The following is a 25,494-nucleotide window of genomic DNA, read 5'->3' as shown; positions in this document are numbered from 1 at the left end:
GCATCAATCATGCAGAGAGAGAGAGAGATGGAGCTAAAGAGGCCTGTTTTATGTGTTCAGGATCAGGACTGAGATTAACTATTTTTCTTTAGTCATGAAACCATGATTTTGAAACGTTTTAAAATCTTTTGTCATTAACCCTATAGGCATTAATCTCTTTCTATAAACGGTGCTCCCCGTAAAAAGGAGACATAATGTTGCTGTTGTGCCACTTGAGCCTGTATTTATTTACATTTTTAGAAAATTTGGATCATTAAAAGTACGCCAAAATCCGGGCAGCCTGGGCAAATTACATAAACTGTTGATTTTTGAAGTGAAAAGACGTAAATACAACCTCTGCAGCAAACAGACATCAAAAATGATCCTTTCTTCAAATGGTAATCCAATGTGACTTTTTTTATTTCATGAACTCAAAAAATGAAAAAGAAATGTTTGCATGTTCAAAGGTTTGCGCCCTCCAGGGGAGACACACCTCACAGTTTGAAAACCTCTGTTCCCAGGTGGCCAGGAACCTTTAGAGGAACTCAGGAGCTTCATCTGCGTTTTCACAGAAGGACCCAGAGTCTATAATAGTCCCAGGTGTACAGAAGTCTCTCCGTCATAGAACTTTCTGATGGTTCAGAAACGATCAGGGCAGGGTTTGGTGAGCCAAACATCATCCCCTAACCCTGTCTGCTAAAACTTACTGTATGTACAACTCAATTTACAAAGGAAGTAGTGGATGACTAGTATACTATGATATAGTTATGTTGAGAGAGAGAAAGCAAGTGAACAAGGGAAATAAAACTTGAACACCTCTGCATCTCTGCTTCCAATTCATTCATTCATCCTCTCAGGCATCAGGGTAACACAACAGTAAGTAGAAAGAACAACACAGGACACCGTGTTGTCGTTTCCTCACGTGTGAAAAATGTGACTCAAATGCTTACGTTGTTTTTTTAACCTGTCATTGGTCTTATTTGCCTCATCTGCACAGTTCTTCAGATTCAGTGGAAACGCAAACTTCTGAAAAAGGGACTTTTAGTTCTAGAGTTTAGGAGTTACGTTTTTTTCCTCTGTTTAGATAGTTCCTGGAACTGTTTGGTCACAAAGGGCTAATTGGGTCCTAGTGTAAGATGAGATTTATTTTTGTCAATATGGATTTTGTACATAACCTTATTTTTATATTTTATTGAAAATAATTTACATAATTTCCTTGATGACAACTATGTATACACTGTATATTTTTCATTTTATACATTTTAGACATTTAATGAGATCAGCATGGTCGGTAAGAGGTTGTGGTTAACATTTTTCTCTGTATTCTGATGTTTCATAGACCAAACGCTTCATGGATTAATTGAAAAAAATGACGGGTAGATTAATCGATAATGAAAATATCGTTGGTTACACTATTAGATGTAAGACAGCAATGTATCACATTAATTGTCAGTGTTCAGTGGTCCTACTGTTGAGTCAGACATTAAAGTGGCCCCTTGGACGGGGTTCCCAGTGCCATCCCAGGCCCCATTGCTATCCTCGCTCCTTGGGCACAGGGCAGCTGCAAGTGTCTTCTACTGTTCTACTGTAGAAATGAACTTTTTAGTCAGGTAAATGCTGCATGGGTTTGGGCTCACACACGAATCCTGTTTGTTAGAGAAAAGATGAGATGATTTTTTTGGGCGGGTGACAAAGGCATGGAGCTTCTGGTAATGGTGGTAATGGTCCAGTGGGGAGAAGAGTGGTGGGGACCTTGGGTAGCTCCTCCACACAGGAACTCCAGGTCAGAGCTGTGGGGTGGAGTGATGGCAGGGGGTGCACTGTGTGTATGTGTGCGGGGTCATTAACAGGGCGAGGTCAAGGCCTTTTGGGAGCAGATTATTGTAATGAGCTGGATAATGGAGTTGGTGTGTGTGTGTGTATGTGTGTGTGTTTATATTGATCCGTGCTGGTCTATGGGGATTTATAATGCGGTCTCTAAATCTGCCTAATGATGAGCTGTACAGGGAGTCAGTGTGTGTGTGTAGTCTGGAGTCGATACCATGTAACCACACACTCCCACACACGCGCACTTTCTAGCAGCATGGCAAATGATATTCTGTATATTTTGCGTGAAACAGGCCTCCTCCAGATGTTAGAACATTATACGAGCGTCTACTCTTCTAAGTACAGTCTATAATTCTTCCATCCAGACTTGCACTAGTTTGGTGTTTGAATTTATGTGACAAATGCAAGCTGGTGGCTGAACCAAACCGAGGTCACATGCAGGACTTTAAGCTGTAGGCATTTTCCTTAAAGGGTCTTCACTTACGATAAGGCTGGAGACTGTCTGAAAGTACAGTGTTAGTTTTGATTATCAGTAAATCAGATGAATATTGTTTCAATTAATCCATTAATAGCTTGGCTATTAAATATTAGAATACCCTGCAAAATGCTCATCACAGTTTCACGGACTTTAAAGGGACCGAACAACAGACCAAAACCCAAATGTATTTGATTTACAATGATTAATACAGAGACTTTGAGAGGCCTTATAACAAAGAAATTATGGGAAATTAAAGAATGACAGATAAATATTGAAAATAGTAGCTGCTCTCATCACATTAAAAAATCAATCAGAAGTACAGCTACAAAGAAAAGTGAACCAGCCTTAAAGCTGAGCACGATAGGTTAAAAAAAAAAACCCAACAAACAAACAGTTTTTAGGTAAAATTGTGTCCTGAATCACTCCCTTCATTCACTCATTCACTATTGTTTAATAGACGCTCAATGTTTTACTCAATAGTCAGAGTATCCACCACTTTTTTTTAACCTACCTACAAATTGACTTTTTCGCTGTAGAGCTTCACTCTAAAAAACGTGAAACCTACAGATGAGTGAAAGTTCAGTGTTCGTAGCTGCTCACAGTGTGTGTGTGTGTGTGTGTGTGTGTGTGTGTGTGTGTGTGTGTGTGTGTGTATGTGTGCAGGGTTCAGCAGTCGTCCGAGATATGTGAAGGTGTTCATCAACCCCAGCAGCCACAAGAAGGAGGCCGTTCACATCTACAGAGAACATGTGGCTCCGCTCTTCAAGATGGCCGACGTCCGCACCGACATCACCGGTCAGTCCATCCACCTGTTCATTAGTCTGCTGATCAGTTTTACAGCAGATAGTATTGATTATTAATTTATACCTCAGACTGACACTGGGTGGAGATGATTTTTGGACGATGTTACACCTCACACGTATTACGGTAAAATTTTGTGAAGAACTGTTGCAGTGGTTTGAACAGTTAGATCCCATCTTTATCGACATCAGAGAAGATGTGAAATCTGTGTGTGTGTGTGTGTGTGTGTGTGTGTGTGTGTGTGTGTGTGTGTGTGTTGTGGAGGTCCAAAGGTCAGAGTTAATGGCAGTCTCTGGTCGCTAGGTAACCTGATACAGGGGGCGGAGCCTCGCCCATCTGTTGTGACAGAGGGAGACAACCTGCTCCTCTCCTCTCCTTGTTTCCTTCCTTTTTCTCTCGTTGTCCCCTTTCTTTTACTGTCCTTTCCTGTCATATCCTTTCCTTTCCTTATTTTCTCTGATCTGCCATTTCTTTCCTTATTTTCTATTTTCTTTTCTTTTCCTTTCCTTATTTTCTCTTCTCTACCTTTCCTTTCCTCTCCTTATCTCCTCTTCTTATGTCTTCTTTTCTCATCCTCTCCTCTTTTATCCTGGTTTCCCCCTCCTCCTCCTTCTCTCCTCCTCCTCTTCTCTCCTTTCTTTTCCTTTCCTTTCATTTCCTTTCCTCTCCTCTCCTCTCCTCTCCTCTCTTTGTCTTGTTTCCTCTCCTTATCTCCTCTTCTTATGTCTTCTTTTCTCCTCTTCTCCTGTCTTATCCTGATTTCCTCTCCTCCTCCTCCTCCTACTCTTCCTTCTCCTCCTCGCCCTCCTCCCCCTCTCCTCCTCTCAGCAGATGGTGTGATATCCGTTGTCCGACTTTTGCTTTTGGCAGCCATCGAAAACACACTTGTGTACATGTGACCACACACATGCATGAGCACTCTGTCTCTGTCCGTCTCAATGTCTCTCCATCTGTTTAACTTTCTCTCTCTCCCTCTCTGTGTCTCTCCAGTGACAGAGAGGAAGGGCCATGCTCTCTCAGTGATGAAGGAATGCAAGCTGGATGAATATGATGGGTTAGTTGTGTCTCATCCCTTGTCTTTTTCTTTCCTGTGATTTTAAAATGACTACTGAAGAGTAAGTGGTCATTTTAGCATGAAAAGTTATTTAAGTGTGAAAAAAAAGGCAGCAGATTAAAAGCTGATCCAGTTAAATTAACGTCATAAAGGTATTTCAGGGTGGGACTTTTGCAGAGGAATGCTACCATTAGTGAGGTTTGGAGAAGGTCAGTTTGCAAACAGATATCTGACACAGTAACACAAATGATAAATATCATGAGTTTCAGCAGGTATTATCCCAAAGAAAAAAGGGCAGACTGTGGCAAAGATTCCCAGGAAATAGGAAATACAGGCCGGTATTTGTATCTCCTTAGCTGCACAGACAAACCAGTGAATTTCAGCTTTTTGGAGTGTAACTCTTTTCATATTACACGGCACATATACAGTTTACAATGTAAATGGTGCAGATTTACCATCGAAATTCTTAGCAGTCTTTGAAACAATGACTCTTTGATTTCAGGCAGAGGTAGACCAAAGCAACTTCTCATTTCTAGCTGGCAACCATGGATCTTGTTGATTGAAATGACAACTGTCACTGGCGGACTTTATCAGCTGGAGCTAGCTAATTAAACTAACATTAACTTCATTCAGAGTTGGTTGAAAACACCGCCTCCAGCTGACTTGTTTTGAAACGACAACCCTGTCTTCCACTTGCACTTGAGAATGGAACATGATATCACGCTAAAAGACTGAGGCTAAAGTTGCATGTACCAGGCTATGAGTCAGCATCCTCATCAGCTGATGATCCATGCATAAGACTTAATAAAACTAGTGTTGGTCTAATATTTCAGTATAGAGATACAGTAGTTAGTCCTAATATTGTAAGTATGATACTAAGAAATATAAGATCAGATTCTAACATAACCCTGTTCGGTTTACATACAAGACAGAGGTTAGATTTATGCTTAATTGTTTGTATTGTCAAACAGTATGTTCCAGTTTAATGTTACAAGAGAAAAGGCTTTTAGGAAGATTAACCAACATGTTTAATAAATGTAACACAATCTCTGATAATGGGTCTGGTCTGGGTTGCTGGAGTGTAAACTTCCCTAAAACCAATTCTAGTATAATTTTTACTGATAGACTTGATGGATAAAAATGTGAGAATAAGACATAAGGTCCCTTTAATTTTACAGTAACAAATAAACTCTAAAATGTTAAAGCTAAATAATATTTTAGTTATAAAATAAGGACACAATTTTTACATTAAAGTGGAAGGTAATGTTAAATAAACGTTAACATGTTAAAACTGTGGCATCGTCCTTCCATAACAGACTGAACGGAACCAGGTAATTAACCAGCATTTTCCTATCAGAGGCTGACATGAAAACACACTGACCCAGACTGATTACACACACACACACACACACACACACACACACACACACGCACACACGCACACGCACACACACAAACAAAAGGTGAGGTCAAGCACCAAATGCTAACTGAGCTAACCTCTTTAATAAATGTGAAAATAACATTTTATGCAACTGAAACGAATAATAACAACAAACACAAAAACATTAATCAATCTCCCATCACTCTATCTGTGATAGTCCACCTCCGTGTGTGTGTGTGTGTGTGTGTGTGTGTGTGTGTGTGTGTGTGTGTGTGTTGTTGTAAGCAGCTTTTGTGCTCAGCCCTCATAAAGCTTAATGTGCTTAGAGAAGATTAGCTCAGCGTTACTGCTAAGCTAGCTGCTGAGAGTGTGTGTGTGTGTGTGTGTATGTGTGTGTGTGTGTGTGTGTGTGTGTGTGTGTGTGAGGCTTCTCTGGTGAGGATTTGGTTGAAACCTACATTTGCCAATTAGGCTGGCTGTCACCGTGGCGACCGGAGCTTCAGGTAATCCCATACACAGGAGGTGGGGGAGTGGGCGGAGTCTGTTCACCTCACATTTACTGCTAACACAAACTCTGCAGATGAACCTTCTCACTTTTCAAGGAGCTCCTGAAAACAAGAGAGGACCTGTCAAACTGTCAAGTCATCCTTACTGTTTGTATTATTATACCTTAGCTACTACAACACACAAACACTGCATCACCTGCACAAAATCTAACACCTAACAATATTCATACAAAAATGAAACATAATGACAGTACTAATAAGAATATTGTCAAAATAAATGCACATCTGCTCCTTAGTTCTTATTTTTGAGTTTTGTTCCCTGGCAAAACCCTAAGAAACCAAACCATAGACCCATAACCCCATAAACGTTTGACCTCCCACCAACTGTGCATCTTTTTTTAAAAACTGCGACGTTTCATATTTTATTTATTGGTCAAACTGTTGTTCCAAAGCTTCTACCTCAAGTATGTAATTCTGGTTGAGAATAATAAATCATTTTTTATTTGTTTAGTTATTTTGCCTAAAAACAGTCGGATTTTATGATATTTAGTCTGAAAAGAAAACTTCATTACAAAAAAAAAATTCATGCAGAAAAAACATGGATGTTCAAAAGGTAGATCCTGTATAAATTATTTCTGAATAAGGTCTGAGGATCAAAATGTCGGGTTGATAAAGCGAGTTCAAGTCATATATTACAGTTCACAGTACTTCGATTCTTTGGTTTTCCTTTCAAGTCAAGAGTTTTTGATCCTATGTATCTGACTTTATGGTGTGCAAGACCTTTTTTGAAATTACACTATGGATGATATTAAGTCTAAAATTAAATCAGATATGACCAAAAAAAAAAAAAAACGTGGAATATGTGTATAATTGTTAAATAATAATTGTAATTGTGTTCTATATATTTTAGATCTATAGTAAGGGGTCATCCTGGGTGGGTTTTATCTGTTATAGATCTATAGTCACATCCCCATCGTTGCTGTAATGTAATTTGCTTGAAGGAGCTCTCAGGGAGCCAATCTGGAGCTTGTGTTCTTGCTGAGCTTTGATGCGATTGGCTGACGGTGGCTCAGACAGGTTAGCAGTTTGAGGACAAACAAACCCACACGAGGGGGTTAGGGTTAGGTTTGGGGGGGCGGAGGGGAGCAGACAGATGTACAACAGCAGGATCAGTTTCACTCTGAATCACAGGTTTACTAATTGTAATATGTGTATAATTGTTAAAAAAAAAAAAAAAAAAAAAAAAAATCCCTGAGTAAACACCAGGGACAACGAAGGAAATAAGGTCAGGACTTTGTCGTTCTGATATGTTGCGCTATTTTAACTTACAAATTCCCAGAAATACTACGGAGCATTGCTTCACTGGTGGCTACAGACCTGACAGTTACTGTTGCCTTTCAAACTAAAACTCATCCTGTTCATCTTAGACCAGAACTGCAAACATTTCAGTTTTTATCAACATGTTTAAATCTAATTCTCTTTCACTGCTAAGGTCATATTTTTTAATTTCATAATTTAAAAAAACCCCAGTGATTAAAGACCTGCAACTGAAGCTCTGAGACTTTATTGATTATTTTAGATGAATGAGTCTGTGTCTACCTTCCTGTTTCTATCAAAGTAAAACAAACTGGACTTTCATTGTGAAGCTGAAGTCATTCACTGTTTGGGCTGGGTATCATTAATGATTTTTTTATACTTTCAGTATCTAGTTTTAGTACAGATAAAAAAAAAAAAAAAACATGATGATTTGTACAAGTTTTTCTACAGAACTGTTTTTTGTTAAATACAAGAAGCCAAAGTTTTCAAATGTTATTCATTTCTTTAAATACTTTTATCTAAAATTGGCAAAATTTTGATTTAAATTGGGAGCTAACTGATAAAAGAATAAGTTCACAGTTTTCAACAGTTGGTGATACAGACCCATTTCATATAGTGCCAAAAAGTGTTCAGGTTTGATACCCAGTCCTGTTGCTAGTGGGGAAATACCCAGCAATTATCCTGTGGAGAAGACAAGGTCCCTGCTGGATGACTATGTATTTGAGGATACCTGTTCAAGGCGTCAAAATAAATCACTGGATTCAGAATTCACAGTAAAAGCTAAGAATAGTTTTATTTTGACATGGATGACTGAAATTTTTTTACTAAGACATGAATTGTTTTCTACGTATTTGAATCTACCTGTCAACCTGTCCTGAGACTGGTCTGTCTCCGCCTGCCTGTCAGGGTGGTGTGTGTCGGAGGGGACGGTTCGGTGGCAGAGCTGTGTCACGCTCTGGTCCTGAGAGCTCAGCTGGACGCAGACTCTCCAGAGAAACCAGTGAAACCTGTGCTGCCACTGGGGATCATTCCTGCAGGTGAGAAAGAGGACACACCCTCATAAAGATCCACAGCATGTAAATCCACACATAGTAGATCCACATTATGGAAAAGTTGTCAGACAGGATGGGATGTCCTTTCATTAACTGTCTGTCTGTCCATCTTAACAGGCTCTACAGATGTGGTTTCCTGTTCTGTTCATGGAGTCAGAGATCCAGTCACTGCAACCCTCCACATTGTCCTGGGTAGGATCTACTTGTTCTACATCACATCATTGTTCCTTGTTCACATCATCCAAGGGGTTATTCTACAGTTGCGTTGTCTATATTGATCATCGTGGGTGTGCTCTACGTGTTCCAAGTCTATACCTCTTTTAGATCTACAATCAGATTGCCCGGGGTTGCTTCTATGTGTTCTACATCTATAGTAGCCTGTTTTCGATCTATAGACATGTCATCCTGAATGTGTTCTATATATTTTAGATCTATAGTAAGGGGTCATCCTGGGTGGGTTTTATCTGTTATAGATCTATAGTCACATCCCAATCGTTGCTGTAATGTAATTTACTTGAAGGAGCTTTCAGGGAGCCAATCAGGAGCTTGTGTTCTTGCTGAGCTTTGATGCGATTGGCTGACGGTGGCTCAGACAGGTTAGCAGTTTGAGGACAAACAAACCCACACGAGGGGGTTAGGGTTAGGTTTGGGGGGGCGGAGGGGAGCAGACAGATGTACAACAGCAGGATCAGTTTCACTCTGAATCACAGGTTTACTAATTGTAGCCAAGCCCACTTCAACTGCAGCCGCCCCCTCTCAGGTAAACCTGCTGTCCAATCAGCTGGCAGCAGAGCCGGCTGCTGTGTTTGAATGAGAGGTTGTGGTGAGATGGGGGTTCATTAACACTAATTAACACTGGAAGCTGTGTGTGTTTGTGTGAGACAGATGGGAGTATTCAGTGGCTTTAGTAAGTCTAATTCCTGAACAACAGAAAACAGTTAAAATTCTCCGGCAAGAAGCCTTTCCCACGGACATCAGGTGAGTGTAGATGTGTTCAAAACATAACCAGGTGAACATGCCTGAACTGTTCTGATAGTCAGTGAAGGCGGCGAGTCCATTATTGTCAGCACAAATCATTTTTTTAACATACACCGCAGTTCCATAGTCAAATTAAAAGGCAGGGACAATATAAAAAGATAGATCACATAACTAAAAATAACCATAAATAAATAAGATTTGACAGAGCAAATCAAATCAAATGTGCTTCACAAGTTGTAGTAGTAGCAGTTCTTGTGCTTTTTGTTTTCTGAGATTGCTAAGGTATGCATAAAAGTCATCTCACTGTTATCGGATTTAAAAGATAAAAACAAAACCCGGTATTCTGACATATGAATTCATTTGCTGAGGCAACGAAATTTTGAAAAACTATGTTTAAGGTGTCACAGGGCTGTAGCTGCGGAGCTTTAGCATCCTGGTGTGCACACAGTGGACTCTTAATGGGGTAATTCCTTTTTTTTAGATTCAGTATATTCAAAGATACTCTCGTGCCTGTATGGTATATATGAAGTAGGGCACATCAGGGGTAATACATCTTCAAAAAAGGCAAGCGTTCAGTAGCAGTTTGGATTTAATGACCTAATAATTAGCTTCGCAAGACACAGGCGAAGTACTTTGTGAATCCTCTTGTCACCTTAAAACGGACGTTAGCAGAGCAGAGCACCGAACTCTAGCACTAACAATCGAGCCCGGCTGACCAGCACACACTGCAGCACTTTTCAAAACTTTAACTGTTCCGGTTGGCTGAAGAAAATCACTTGATCCACAGTCCACTTTATCTCAAAATCCCATACAAAGTTTTGGATAATGATAGCTTTCCCCAGGACTAACACTGGCCCTTCTCCACAGCTGGAGACATTATGTCAACAGCAACACAGCCGAGCTCCACGTTTTCTCCTTTGTCCTCCCTTTACTCCAGAAGATATACTCTTTTACAAAAAACAATCACTAAATGACAATTATTTTCATACAGGAAGAAGACTACAGGATTCTTCCAAGTTAATGCACTGAAATAAATAAGTGTTTGTTTTTTTGTGCATTTTCAATTTGAGCATTAAAAAAAAAAGGACCGGAAATGCCAGAAATTGGAAAAAAATCTCAATATATCGCAAAAGAGTTTTTACGCTACAGATAAAAGCAAATAGCAACAAGGTGCAATGGAAACAGACTCAGCAAATAAATCATGACGTACATGAAGCATGTGACTTAAACGTCACTGAAGAGACGAAAAACATCAGATCTGTGTAACCCTCCTCATATGTATACATGAAACAAACATAAATGGTTTTTCACTGTCTGATGTTTTACTTGTGGTCTTTTAATTACGTCACCTTGTTGCACCCTCGTCTTCTGCAGCGCTTCAATCTCACCGACTCCACAATTAGCGCCACCCACTGTTTATCTCGACCAACCAACTCCTAATATTCACATAGCAGCAGTGGATGGAAACAAAAATAATTTCGCATTTTCTCCTGCCGATTTTCTCTAAATTTGTTTGAAATTTGTGCTACATTTGGACCGAAACCCATTTACTGACCCACATCAAAACCAGCTCAACTGTCAGTTATGTTTCATTTGGCCCACAGTGCTCCGGGGTAAGAGCCCTTTTAATTGAATCAAGAATTGTTTTGAATTGAGAGAATCTGGCTCTGTCAAAATGTAATAAAATCCACCTACCACCAGCTACAAAGTTCACTCATTAAGATGTTATTCAAATTTCATGTTTGTAAAATGACAATTTGCCATTTTACAGGGGTTTTTGTGCCAGATTCCGCGAGGTAACTGCTGCCGCTCAAGAGATACTCCGGCACATAAAAAGGCAAATAATTGTTTTACACTTCAATAATATTAACAATTAACAATAATCAACTACATATGACATATTTCAACATGTTAATTAGTGGAGTTTACAGGTGCTAGTAGGTGGACAAAAAAAAAAGAAAATGTAGGAAAAAATACATGATGAGAAATTTTCTTATATTAAATATTGTTTAAAATTCCAAACTCCACCTGAGCTGTGAATTCATCAGTGTTGTTTGTACACACAGCAGGAAAACAGGACAATGTTTTCAATGGAAAACTGAAATATAAATAAATACTAACAGTGGATCAGTTGACAAACAGAAACATTTATATTATATATTTACTTTTATAAATTAAACTCTCCAGTGTATTACCTGTAGTTTATATGGTCAAACTAAATATTGGTTACACCTTTAAGAAGCAGTGCAGGTTTGATCTCACTGACACACTGACCGTCTCAGCTTTAATCCTCACAACACACACACACACACTCTCTGATAACATGCCATATGGTGAGGAAATCAGATTCTATCCATAGAGACAGACAGGCAGTCGGTAAGACAGACAGGTGGGGAGACAGCAGTTCAGCAGAGGTTACAGCAGGTATGTGGCCAGATGGCACGCTGAGTGTGTGTGTGTGCGCGTGTGTGGGTGTCTGTCTAAAGGCTCATCGAGCATCTTGTTGAATGGTTTTGATGGTGAAATATGTTTGATGAGGTTGATTTTTTTGTTTTTTTATTTTTTTTTTCCAATTCAAAAATTCCACTCTGCAAAAAGACAGCCTTACAACCGATCCTTAGCCGTGTTTGAAAATCTGAAAGGTGTTGCGTATGCCCGTGATGAGTGTTCAAAGCTACTGGAGAGTAGCCAAGCAATGCCTTCACTTGCCTCTGTTGGTCACATGACCTTTTTCCATGCACGAGCTGATCGTTCCAATCAATCGTCTAACAACGAAACACGCAGCTCTCCTAATAGCAAACTGAACAATCAGAAACCTTTGGAAACAGACATCGCTTGCTGCTTTACATCAGCTGGTACAAGTGTATATGTGTGCTGTGAAGGAGAAGTCACATTTTGACCCCAAAAAAAAAAAAATCTTAGAACGTCTACTTACTGAAATTTTCCAGTTAGTTTTGTAACTGTAATGTTTAAAAAGTACCAAAAAGTGGGAAACTCGTACTGCTTTGGAAAACAAGTTACAGAGGTAGACTGTCAGAGGGAGGGCCCTGACAGTCTGTCAGTTAAAAAACGCGGAGTGGAAACGCTGGAAATTAGAAATTTCACAAGAAGGTTTTTACGCTCGGCTGAGATGGAAAAGTCGTTGTATCAGTAAAAGCCAAACACGACAAACTGAAATGGAGACAGACTCGGCAAATAAATCATGAAATTCGTGAAGCACGTGACCTGAACGTCCACTGAAGAGACGAAAAATAACAACAGACCTAAATCTGCTGTAAATGTCCTCTGACTTCTGGTGCTTCAGAGACGGGTCAGACTGGACTGATGTACAACCAAGGCCTGGTCCCTCCACTGCAATGTGATTCCACTGACGAAAGTTTATAGATATTAACACACACACACACACACACACACTCTTGACCTCTTTCTGTCGTCTATATTTTGAGTTCTGCTTTTCATGAATATAAATGAGGTTCTCGCCGTACGACCACTTGACCTCCTTACAGGCTTTATGTTTGTGTGTGTGTGTGTGTGTGTATGTGTGTGTGTGTGTGTGTGTGTGTGTGTGTGTGCGTGTGTGCGTGTGTGCGTGGAAGGTCCTAACTTCTTCTATTAAATATTCATCATCACAAGGATCTTTTTCAAACATCTGTATTTCTCCCCACCCACCCCACAGGTCACCTACAGCTGGTGGACATGTGCAGCTTCTCATCTCTGGGTCAGTTGGTACGTTTCGGTTTCTCCGCCATGTTTGGCTTTGGCGGGCAGAGCTTAGCGCGGGCGGAGAAGAAGAGGTGGATGTCATCGTCACGGCGACGAGAGTATGCTCTAGTGAAGACGCTGGCTAGACTTCGGTAACACACACAAACACACATTATTTCATAGTTATAAAGACTAATAAGAATTTTTTTTTCCCTTGATCTTAATTTCAGGTCCATATATTCAGACTATAAATCCGTCTGAGGTAATTTAGTGATTTTAGGATATATGAATAAAATTTCCCCGAATTCAGATTCAAGACTAAGAATGTTTAGGTGCTTTGGGCTAAATGCTAACAATACCATGCAAACATGCCGTCTGCAATCACTCCCTCGATCTCTCATTCCCTACTCCCGATACAATACACACTCAGTAGTTTACCCTGTGATGAGAAATTAATTGAGATTCTGGACACTCAATAATCATCCTCATTTAGCATCACCACCGACAAGTCTGAAGTCGCACATAGGGCACTATGGTGTGGTAATTTTACACTTTCACAGAATTGGGACACTCAAAATGATGGACAGTAAATATATGGCACTATATACTCTGGTAAACAGGGCCTGGGACTTTTTCCACAGAGGCCATTTTGACATGTCGCAGTTGGAAAAGCCAAGTCGAGTCAACTTTATTTATATAGCACCAAATCATAACAGAAGTTATATCAAGCAGTTTTTATATAGAGCAGGTCCGGACCGTACTCTTTGTAATATGATTTACAGAGACCCGACATTTCCCCATGAGCAAGCACTTGGCGACAGCGGCAAGGAAAGACTCCCTTTTAACAGGTAGAAACACTGAGCAGACCCGGGGTCTGGATGGGCAGCGGTCTGCCTCGACCGGCTGGGGTTGAGAGAGAGAGAGAAAGAAGACAGGTGTAAAAATAATATAAAATTAATGATTCCATTTAGCTTCTTTAGTTTAAGTCTCCTGGTATTTTTCATGCTGGCTCACTGTCACCACGTCATGACCTTACTGGGACACTCGAATAAAACAGACCCGTTATCATGCCGGGCTCAGACTACGCAATAGTTTTGTCCGATAAGATGGTCAATGAGTCAAATTAGGTGATCACAGAGTCATAAATTCTTGCCCTTGACCTGAGACATGACAGACTTCACGTGGGTCCGCGATCAACAATAGGTTGCTGTAGCAGGTGCAGGTGATACTGGCTGTTTTGTGTTTGGAAAAGCCTAAAAAAGGAAGAAACATCGAAAAGGCAGGGGATATGTTCCCATGGCCCCGTGAACCTTTCCTCTGTTGAACAGTTTCACTGACATCATCATTCCTCTTCCGCTTCGCCACGTTTACAGGTGTGCGTGGCATAGCGCGCTTTGCTGCTATTGGTCATCGTCACCCAACATGTTGTGGAAAATGACGAGAGAAGGCAAAATAATTCTGACATGCTAGTCTTTTTGTCGGCACGCAATGTGGCGTCCCAGGCGTGGCATCCGTTGTCGTCCGCTATGATGGTCAAAAACCAAAGTAATGGACACATCAAAATTTTGACTACAAGACGAGTAAGAGAAGCATCAAAGAGATCATGGTTCATCCTGAGGGGGACATGAAGGCTTACACAAAATTAATGGCGATCTATGTAACAGGACACTACAGTCACTACAGGGACACTATAGTCCGGACCAAAGTGGTCGAACTGATCGACCAACCAACATTGTCGTCCATAGAGTGTATAGCAAAAAGTTATACAATTTTTAAAACTTAATTTTTCCTCACATTTCTTTCCTTGTCTCCCTCAGGCCAGAGGACTGTCAGCTGTCTTTCTTACCAGCAAAGAAATCAACCAGGAATCTGTTTGAACATCGGTAAGAAACACACACATTGTAAAACTGGAGATAGAATGATTGTCACCGTGATATGGCTCCAGAGCAGTAAAATCCTGTCTCATAGCATCGTAGTGTCTCTGCAGTGTTTTCGTGTCTCATTCAAAGTCATGGATCTGTTAAGAGTTGAAACAGTTAGCAGATTAATCAATTAGTCAATTGACAAACAATTTTGACAATCAATCGTTTCAATCATTTCTAAGCAAAAATGCAAAATACTGTCTATTTCTAACTTCTCAAATGTGAGAATTGGATGCTTTTCTGCCACACATGACAGTAAACTGAATATCTTTGGGTTTTAGACTGCTGGTCGAACAAAACAAGACATTTGAAGAAATCACTTTAGTCTGTGGGAAATTATAACAGGCATTTTTTACTTTTTTCTGACATTAGACAAAACAATTAATTGAATAATCGAAAGGAAAATCATCAAATCAATCGATGATTAGTTCTGGCCCTAGTTCTGTTATTCAAACTGGACCTCCTGAATAACCTCCTCCATAAAGACTGTAAACAGGGGGAAACAGCTAGCCTGGCTTGCTAATTAACATGTTATATCTTATTTGTTTAATTTACATAAAAACTGAAGTGTTTCCAGTCTCCTGACTGTAGCTTCATATATATCAGACAGATGTGAGAGTGGTACCAGTCTTCTCATCTGACTGGTGGCAAGAAAGTGAATAAGTGTGTTTCCCAAAATGTCAAACTAAAACAAACAGTTTGTTTTCGGTCTGAACAGCCACTTAGACAGTTGAAAGGTAGTGTGTTATACAGAGTACGTTCACTTTTAGACTTATTTCTGCCAGTCGTGTTTAAAACAAATTTTGATCTCCTTTATCTCAGAGACGAGGACCAGGATGTGGACCATGATCCAGAGTCAGGTGAGAGCAGTACTTGCCAGTCTTTAGTTGGGGACTTTGTGTTTCTGGACAGAAGAACAAAGCTGAAAAAAGCAACCTCTGTTAATTAGTCTGCCATTATTATTTGTCTTTCTGTGATTGGTGGATGCAGAGGGGGAGGAGTCCTGGACGACTGATCAGGGCCTGTATCTCAGCATCAGCATCATGTCCATCCCCTGTCTGAGTCCACATGCACCTCGAGGACTGGCTCCCGACACCAGGTACACAGGTGTATGACGAGCAGTTGTGTAAATTGACGTGTGTTGCATGACCTTGAACGCACCACCCTGCCGGTTATTTCATCAACATTCTCCTCCTCTTCCCTTTTGTGGCAGTTTGGCAAATGGCAGTGCAGCGCTGATCGCAGTGAGAAACACTTCCAGGTCAGAGTTCATCAAACACCTGAAGAGATACAACGGATCCAGTGGACAGGTGAGAACAGGTGCCAATTAAACAGTCCTCTCAGTCTTTGCTTTCTCTGCACTTATTGAATCAAATCTTGTTTTAAACCATTAACTAATCTTATAAGGGTTTAACTTTCAACATTTACAAGTAACTAAAGGCTAAAATAACAACAAAGATGTCAAATCAGCTTTTTTAATGGCAGTTTTCAATTTGCCCATATGAAAGGTGTCGCTCAGGTGTAGTGAAAGAATTATCACCTGAATCTGCAGCTCCCCTCAGCTTTACGGAGCTTTACAGGGACTTTCAGCTCGTTATCTAGCTGTCTGAGCCAGAACGCTCTCATAGTGTCTTGTTCAGTTGTAGCAGGCAGCTGTTTTCAGAGGGAAAAAAAAGCTCTAAAGATGGACTGTAGAGTAGCTTGTGAACGTTGCAAAGCATTTAGAAGCTAAAGAACCAGATATTTCCTTCAGGAGTTGGAGGAGACCAAAAACAGAGCTAGAAGAGAGTGAATATTGGACTTACATTCATCAGGTGGACACAAACATGACTCCAAATAAATGATAACGTTGCTCCATGTCTGCTGCATGTGTGCATAAGCAGCTGTTAAGAAGATTGCTGAGAAGATTGACATATGAACTTAAAGGAACTTAAAAGGTGATGATATATATCACAACACCCTCAAGTCTTGTAAAAAGATTAGTTAATGCAGGTTTAAATTGACATTGAGGTGACCATCTGATCATTTCTCTATAGAATAGTTACCACTCTGTTTGTCCATGTTGAACTACAAAGACACACAGTCCACTCACGGTCGTAGGCTGTGCTACAAAGTGATGTGTCTTTCACTCACAAACCATCTTTGGCTGAATACAGACAATACAGAGAGCACGTTAACAAGAGAACAGACAAACTTTTCATTTCTGGATTAACGTTAATGAGCGACAGCTGATCTAATCTGTCGCTGGAGATGTTTGCCTTTTTGTCCAGAGACATTCGGCTAAAAATGAGAAGCTACTAACTGTATGTTTTCCATTGCTCTTTGAGAAAAAAAAGAGTGAGGAGAGATTAGGTTTTGGTTTGATAAGAGATTTGTTAGCAGCGGAGCTTGACGAATCAGAGTGCTTTGCTTACCAGGAACTGGATCCAAGATGGAGCCGTTATCTTATCTCATCCCTAATGTGTCTCAGTACATTTACTCGTACTGTACATACTCTAAGTACTGTAAGTAAAATTTGAACGTACTTGTAGTCTACTTGAGTTATACTTGTATTCAAGTAGTCAATATTAAATAATATACTTTTTACTCCTGTAGATTTATCTGATCATAGTTAGTGTATGGTTACTGTGAAGACTCAGATTTATGATACAAAATATAATCAACAAATAAATTATTATGTATTTTTAGAGGTTAAGATATAACTATTGATCCACGCAGGAAAACTGACAAACCACCTAGCAGTGCAAAATTAAAATTGGTCCCACCTTCAGCAGCTAGAAATGCAGGACTTTTACTTGTAACTGAGTATTTGTAAACTGTGGTTTTGCTTCTTTTACTTGACAAAAAGACCTGAGTGCTTCTTCCACCACTGCTCACTCTTGACCCCGCCATCCTCAGACTCCTCTCATAGAGTAAACTAGTTAATGAGTAGATTAGCCCGGTTCAGCGTGGCCTGGCCTGGCCTGTGAGACCGCACACTAACCCACTTACTAAATATACTGACAGTGTGGCGTTCACTGTCCTGCAGAGTAAAAAGACTGTTTACTCACTGACCTACATCTGGACGGACAGCTCAGCGTCAGGCATGACAAGACGGGGCATCCTGGTGGAGCAGGAGACATGTAACCGTGGCAACCCTGGTTTTAGTCCCACTGTGGACGTTGAGCCTCACCTGAGTCAGTCTTGCCAGGTGAGGTCTATGAGGAAAATTGAAAGTAAACCAGAATTTACAGCAGTGTGATCCGACAACTAGAATCAGACACATCTTTATTTATTGAAGTAGGTATCTTGCAAAGTTCCAGCCTCTTTGGTCCAAAATTTCCTGTTTGTGTTTCTGTGCTGAGCTGAAGAGGTGATGTGGAACACGTGACTATTACAGTGGTGGAGGAAGTATTCCTCCAAGTACTAATACCACCCTATAAAAATACTCCATTGCAAGTAAAAGTCCTACATAACATACTTAAAGTATGAAAAGTAAAAGTATTGAACGCAGAGTAATGATCCCTATGTGTATATTATATATAATTATATAATTAGATTATTATTACTCATGCATTAATGTTAAACAGAATTTTACTCTTGTAGCTGAGCTTGAGGTTCAGCTCATTTTAACTATTGAATATAAGGCTGCAACTGTAACTGTAATTTAAGGCGAGAAAAAGCTGCAAATCGTCATATAAGAGAAGCTGAAAACATTAGACGTTTTGCATTTTAGCATGAAAAATTACCTAAAAGATTCATCGCTTCCTGACTAATTTTTTTATAATTTCAATCAACTAATTGATTCATCAATTACTTGTTTTAAAATCAAATTGGTTAAGTTAAATTTTTTTGCATTGCATCATATTTTAAAAGTTATTCTTATGTTTTGTTTGTAAAATCTTAATATGCAAAGTAACTAAAGTTATCAAATTAATGTAGTGGAGTAAAAAGTACAATGTTTTCTTCAGTACAAGTAAAGTACCATGGAAATGGAAAAGTAAAGTAGATACCTCATATTTGTACTTAAGTACTGTACTGGGGTAAATGTACTTACTTTTGTTAAAAGACAGACTTGAAAAGTTGTGAATCCCTCCTTTCAGTTTTATTTTAAGAAAAAAAAAACTGAAGAGGAAAGAAAGAAGACAGGTCTGTGCTGCCCCCTTTTGGAGTTTCATGGTGTTAAAGTAGAGACAACAGGACAGTAAACAGGAAGAAACCCAGTCACTGCTGCAGATTAACAAGCTGCTTAACGAGGATCTTAACAAGCTTTTCTGACCTCCTCAGCTGATCTTTGACACACACACACACACACACACACACACACACACACACACACACACACACACACACACACACACACACACACACTCACACACTCTTGTCTGTCTGACTGCCTGATTGTCCCTCTGCAGTTCAGCTTCTCCTTCGTGGAGACGCACACCGTGTCAGCGGTGAGGATCCGCCCACGTTTACTGACTGGGTGGTCGGAGGAGGAGAGCGAGGAGGAAGGCGACTCCAAAACAACGCCCATCATCCAATCAGGGGGAGCCGCCTTCCCCTGGAACATTGATGGAGAGCTGGTGGAAATCGCTAACGAAGTGGTCATCAGGTATGATGGGTGTTATTACTACTGAAAGAAAAAAAACTTCTAATAATCATAAATATTGTTATTAACAGTGTATTATTGCACCGAGTGAAACAGGGCTGCAGCTAATGATTAATTTAATTGTCAATTACCATGCCAGTTATTTTATTGGTAACATGATTGATAGTTTGGTCTATAAAATGTTAGAAAATAGTGAAAAAAAATACAGTCCAAGGTGACCTCTTCGAATTTCTGTCTATTGAAGCTGTACCAATAAGAAGTAAGCAGATGACTGCATTTATATAAATCTAGGACTAAAAAGTAATCAATGACATGTGTAATACATAAATATGTTATATATATACACATTACATAATTACTATATATCATGTTAAAGTGTATACAAGGTCTCCTGTCTCAAAGGGTTACTTTACCCAAATTACTAAAGAAAACAATATTTTATCATTGTCCCAGCAGATTTTGGCTTTACTTTCTGGGTTTTTTAAGATTTCTGCCGCCAGCTGCTCCACCAGTTTGACACGTAAGGATCAGTTCGCTCATCACGGCTGGTACCGATCAGCCTTTTGAAAAAACAGCAGTATAATGTCTCCTGTGGCTGTGGAGGAGATTTGTCGAGTCTGAGAAAGTAACCCCGGTGACGTCGTAGTGATGTCATCAGGGTCAGGCTTTAAAAAGCCATTTTCAGACTGGGATATGTGCGGTAACAATCCTGGCCTCCTCCCTGTGGTGAAAGCGTTACAGAAACGTAAGCGTGTGCGCAAACCCGGAAAACCTGGCTGTATCACCAGATCCCCCACACAGTGAACAGCAGCTTGTCCCATGCCACAAGGTCAGGACATCTCGGCCCCTGCTGCTTCAATTTTGGCAGTTCTTTTTAAAAGGTCTGTCTCTTGGAACTTTACGGATGTGCAAAACTAAATCACTGGAGCGTGCCTTAAAAAAAAATAAAAATCTTTTCATAAACAGTGCCCCTGTTAACTAGTCACATTCAGAGTAACAGGACTATTTCATTTTACCAAAGAAGTAGTCCTGATGAAAACTGTTGACAGTGACTTATGAGGTTTATCGCAGGAAATGGAAACATTCATTCACACAAACTAAATTCCACTCTCCTCCATTGTACTGGGGTGAAGGCAGAAATCTCAGACACCTACAGTACATCTTAAAAATGTGGAAAAATAAAACCAAAACTATCTGCATGGCGAGATTTTTTTCTTTTGTGGTTTGGGTGAACTGATCCTTCTTTACCTGTTACATTATTTTACAGTTTTATCTCATTACATCACATTATACTGAAAATCAGGCCTTACACTTCACCTGTATCCAACTCTCTAAACATACATCTGACTGTCTGTCTGTCTGTGCATGTGCATGTGCATACGTGGTGCGTTCAGGGTCCACCCGCGGCTCATCACTCTGTACGGGGAGGAGGTGGACGAGGCTGAGTTGACCATCTCCTGCAGCTGCATCTGAGTCCAGCGGAGGACGCTGTGTGACATGTCGCAATGGTAACCGCAATGACTCAACAGAGCACTCTGTCGATACGGTTTCCATGGTGATGTGACCTAATGTCAAGGTTTCATTCAAAGTAGTAAAAGTACACAAAAAACAAGCAACAGAGTTTTGCAGCTTCCTGTTAAAGCTGCTTTTTTTTTTAGCCACTTGATTGCATCAATAAGTTAACTACAAAACAAGCTACCTTTAACTCCAAATTAACAGTGCTTTATAAGTTTATTACTTCTTGAAATAATGAAGGATAAAGATTAATGTTTTATATTCAAATTAATGTTTACATTTTTCTATATTTTAACTGAAAGATTTTCTCAGATGACTTGACGTTAATATCATTTGTGTTGCATATTTTTTTATTAAAGGTTTCAATTTTTGCTTAATGTCTCCCAGCGTCTGGTTCAGCAGCAGCGAGGCAAAGATGCAGATTAATTTTTTTTAAAAAGCTAATTTTATTAATGTGAAATGTTTATAACCTAGTAGCAATTAGATTGTCTCTAATTTCACATTAATTAGAACACACTTTGTGCAGTTTATTTTACATTAGCTGAGTACTGATTATTGTCTGAATATTGTGCATGTTGATAGTAAAGCTGCTTTCTGTACAGATGATGTTGCTGCAAAACAAGCCGAACCACAAACCATAAGTTTGTGTTCAAAGACTTTACAACTTTTATATTTGAATATAACAGAGCTGTTTATATGAACTTGGCTGTTTTTATGTAGAATCTCTTTTAAGCTCTGTTATTATAATGCTGATTTTTAGAGCAACAGCTGTGATCATGATGAGAAAAAAGCTGCAAGTTGTTTAAATAGAAAATCTTTAATTTTAATAGAAAACTGTTGATAAAAGCAGTGAGACTCTCCAGTGCAGAACAACTTCACATAAACAAAAACAATAACCAGTTAATAAAACATTAAAAACATCTCTCTGTGTGATGTGCATTTGTACTAAATAGATAAAAAGAAGGGAAGGCAGCATCTGTTTTAATTGTCTGCATTCACAGAATACAGACAGTTAAAACCATGCTTTTCAATACTTGTAATACCTTAAACGTTGTTTAAATACTGGTTTTCAAGTAGTGTTCCACTATTCAACCCTGTGGCTCAATGTGTTGCTGACTGTGTTACCAGAGTTGCATTTTTTACTGTGCTTTCACACTCGATGTTTAGTCGGAATCCAGGAGTGGTTTGATTTACGGATTTGGTGACGCTGAAGCCTTTTACAAACCAGGGTGTCGACCAAGAAACGAAACCTGGATTCGCCAGAACCACCTGGTCTGAGAGCAGTCATCTGTGTACAGTTAGTTTTTTAGTTTCTTTTTTACTTATTTGATGTGAGTATCTTGAAAAGGCACTGTATAAATTACATTATTATAGGACTCCCACAAGAACGATCATGTGGGAATGTCCTGACTGTTACCAAGGTCTCACAGATGCCTAAACAGCAAAATCCATTCATACCGCACTTGATGTGAGACCTACTTTTATACTTTCTTGAGTCGTGGTCATGTGGCTCCGCCCGGCCATACACAATTTTTATTCTTCCTGCACAAAACGGTTTCCCGGGACATTTCCCTGAGCTGTTTCCTTACAGCGGTGGTAAACAGCCTCACAGCAAACTACATAAACAGATCAGATTAACAGTAAACAAGGGTGACATCAGACTGACAGTGTTAAGGCCCCATCTCTGTCCTACAACCCGTGACCTGGAAATCGATCAAGGTCCGGCATCAAAGACGTTCCAGTCAACTAAATACATCTCAGAGAAGACGAAGTGTATCCAATAAGGACATTTTCTTCAAGGACCACTGCGCCAATTCAACGTGAATCTTACTGATTAGTTCGGGCTACTGTGTAAAAGTTATATCAATAATAATTTTACATGATTTGTCATGTAAATTAGGGAAAAAAACCCGTGGAAACAGGAATGACAGCTGTTATTCCTAAAATTAAAAATATTGTGTGTGCAGAATCTGAAACCAAAGGCTTTTATTTTCTTCTTGGCTCATTTAGGAAAAATGTACAGATATAAAATTTTGGTTATTATTTATCCTAAAATATCATCCAGAGGCTCAAAAGACTTAACTGTACCTGTGCTCTTTCACTAACTAATTATGCTATTAATTTTATTCATGCTTCCTTGCGTCCATTCTGCTCTTTCAGTTATAAACAGAGTTTCTACTTATTTCATTTCTATCAGTTACGTTCTTTGCCCTGACACCTCCTACTGTATATCTATAGTCATATACCAGGTGTATACCACCAGGTGTTTTTTTCTTGCCATCAAACTAGTGAGGGAAGCGAGGAGCCTCATGAACCAAATGAAAACCATCCAGTGACAACTCTCTTTCTGACTCTTTCTATTTTCTCTGCTCTGGGCTGTTTTCCCGACACTGGCATTTTGTTCTGAGGATTGTTCATCATTAAATTTTAAAAGTAGTTATTAAGGAGGGGAATAAGCTCTCCAAGCTAATGTGCAAGCGCTAACTGTCAATTATTGTCTCGATCGTTCGCTGACAGGGCAAAAGACGTATTTGTGCCATAGAGCTCTGTCTCATAACTTTCCGCAGACTTCTTTGGTGGAACACTTTATTTTGACAGAAGAGGGTTAAATAAAATTTGATGCTGCAACACAGCTAATAATCTACCACAGTGTCCTCCACTTTGGTCGAGTCTCTGTTCCCTCAAAGGTCAGCACTGTCAAGATGGCTCGATGTTGGCAAACGCTATAAATTTGGGTGTCAAAGTTCACCCAAAGTTGAATTTGGCACAAAACCTTGCGTGGTTTAAATGTTGTGACCAGAAACTCAAACAAACAATTCCCATAGTGAAAAGGTGCTAAAGGCCAAAAAGCAGCTGTGGTGTTCAGTGTCCATTAAAACTCCTGCGCTGGTTGTTTTCTACATACACAAATGCTGCACCTGCGGCTTCCAGCACTTGACTACTACTTCTGTCTGGACGACATGTGGTGTGTGCACAGCCAGTGGGTAAGGTGTTGGTCAGCAGGTGAACAAAAACGTGGAAAGATAATGTACACAGACAAAAGGAAGGCCTTCCACAGAGTTATGAGCTTATCAGAGGCCAGGTTTTCCTTCCCCTGAGATTGAAGGTCACTTGATTTGTTTCCTCTTAAAAGAGTCAAAATGGAGGCCATCGATAACAGTGTCATGATCCCAAGGAACCCTGACCCCTTCTAATTGGTCCAGATTTGATTGTTTCAGATTCACTTCCCTTTTTATTAATCCTCCATCCATCCGTCGATCAAGTCGTTTTCAAGTTTTTGAGCTGTTGAAGGCACATCAGGCAAAATAATTTAAAAGTTCATTGTCAGATTCACACGTGTGCAGGAGGTGTTCACTTGAGACATGTTCATCATCCGCCACACTCGGACAGGTCTGACTTCAAACTTCTGACACAGTCTGGACAGATTTCATTCCCCTTTGATGTTCTCCCTCCATCAACACATACTGCATGTCTCATTGAAACTGTTGCACAGTCACAATGTGAACTTCACCTTATAGTCAGAAGTCAAAGGTCGTGGGTGGAGGTGACAGTCGGAGTTAGGAGATGCTCTCTCTTTCGCTTTTTTTAGGAACGTAGTCCCAGCTGAGTCTCTTGAACTCCTCTTCCTTCTTCTGGAGGTCCCTCTTAAAGAAACCAGCCTGAGAGACAGACAGAGACATACAGTGAAAAAATGAAGCCAGTGTCGCTACTACAACAGTTATATTCCGACATACTGCAGTTTATCAGTACAGTATATTACAATATACTATAGGTTACCAGTGCCAATATATTTCAGTATACTGCAGTTTATTAGTACATTATATAGTGATATCTTAGTTCAGTTCAGCAGGAGTTTAGTATAAGTGTGACACATGATATTATTTTAAAAGCAAAGCAAACCCGTTCTGATTCAAAGCCTCTTTACATCCGTCTGACACATCAGCATGGTCGATATTATTAGTATCGGCGTACGTGTCAGCCAATAAGGTAGATAAAAACAACATTTGCTCGCCAGAGAGCACTTACAAGTTCATTCTTCAACCGTTAAATGTTATCTAATCAAACGTATTTGTTTATCAGAGGTATTTATGCTAAAAAATATATATTTACCTTCCACAGACACCAGATGAGAGCAGCCAGGATCATCAGACCCAAAACTAAACTGACAACGATGATGAAGACCTTCACTGTCATTGAGGGTTTCTGTGTAAAAAGAGCTTCAACCACCACCTAGAAATGTACCACATACAATGTATGATAATTAGTAACACATGGAATATACAGAAGATTGCAGTAGGATTAAGTAGGGTTAACATTCAACAACTACAACTCACATGAGGCTTTGATAGTGCACTTATATGTGCTGTAGCTGCTGACTGTCTAAAATATAATTG

At 39.7% G+C, this 25,494-nt stretch overlaps 2 protein-coding genes across 6 annotated transcripts in view; one reads left to right on the top strand and one right to left on the bottom strand.

Moving 5' to 3' along the window:
* The window catches only part of cerkl (ceramide kinase-like), a 41,696-nt gene extending 19,702 nt beyond the window's left edge, over positions 1-21,994 (top strand). The window contains exons 4-14 of the mRNA XM_040148854.1: positions 2,948-3,079; positions 4,076-4,139; positions 8,250-8,380; positions 8,513-8,587; positions 13,050-13,227; positions 14,893-14,958; positions 15,820-15,857; positions 15,988-16,096; positions 16,211-16,307; positions 19,392-19,588; positions 20,980-21,994. Of these exons, the coding sequence (XP_040004788.1) occupies positions 2,948-3,079; positions 4,076-4,139; positions 8,250-8,380; positions 8,513-8,587; positions 13,050-13,227; positions 14,893-14,958; positions 15,820-15,857; positions 15,988-16,096; positions 16,211-16,307; positions 19,392-19,588; positions 20,980-21,058 (1,166 nt within the window). The 3' untranslated portion in view covers positions 21,059-21,994. The remainder of the gene's footprint in view (positions 1-2,947; positions 3,080-4,075; positions 4,140-8,249; positions 8,381-8,512; positions 8,588-13,049; positions 13,228-14,892; positions 14,959-15,819; positions 15,858-15,987; positions 16,097-16,210; positions 16,308-19,391; positions 19,589-20,979) is intronic.
* itga4 (integrin alpha 4) overlaps positions 16,083-25,494 on the bottom strand; it is a 66,447-nt gene continuing 57,035 nt past the window's right edge. For 4 of the 5 annotated variants that reach the window (XM_040147759.1, XM_040147763.1, XM_040147761.1 and 1 more), the window contains 2 exons: positions 25,211-25,330; positions 21,915-24,759 (listed from right to left, as the gene is read on the bottom strand). In XM_040147759.1, coding sequence (XP_040003693.1) covers positions 24,658-24,759; positions 25,211-25,330 — 222 coding nt within the window. In that variant the 3' untranslated portion in view covers positions 21,915-24,657. Of the gene's footprint in view, positions 16,278-21,914; positions 24,760-25,210; positions 25,331-25,494 lie in introns of those variants that run through there. The other variant, XM_040147760.1, reaches the window with a different exon arrangement.

Source organism: Xiphias gladius, chromosome 16, assembly GCF_016859285.1.
Source record: "Xiphias gladius isolate SHS-SW01 ecotype Sanya breed wild chromosome 16, ASM1685928v1, whole genome shotgun sequence".
NCBI classification, from domain to species: domain Eukaryota; kingdom Metazoa; phylum Chordata; class Actinopteri; order Istiophoriformes; family Xiphiidae; genus Xiphias; species Xiphias gladius.
Note: the sequence above shows the minus strand (reverse complement) of the source record. Positions and strands in the feature narration are given on the sequence as shown.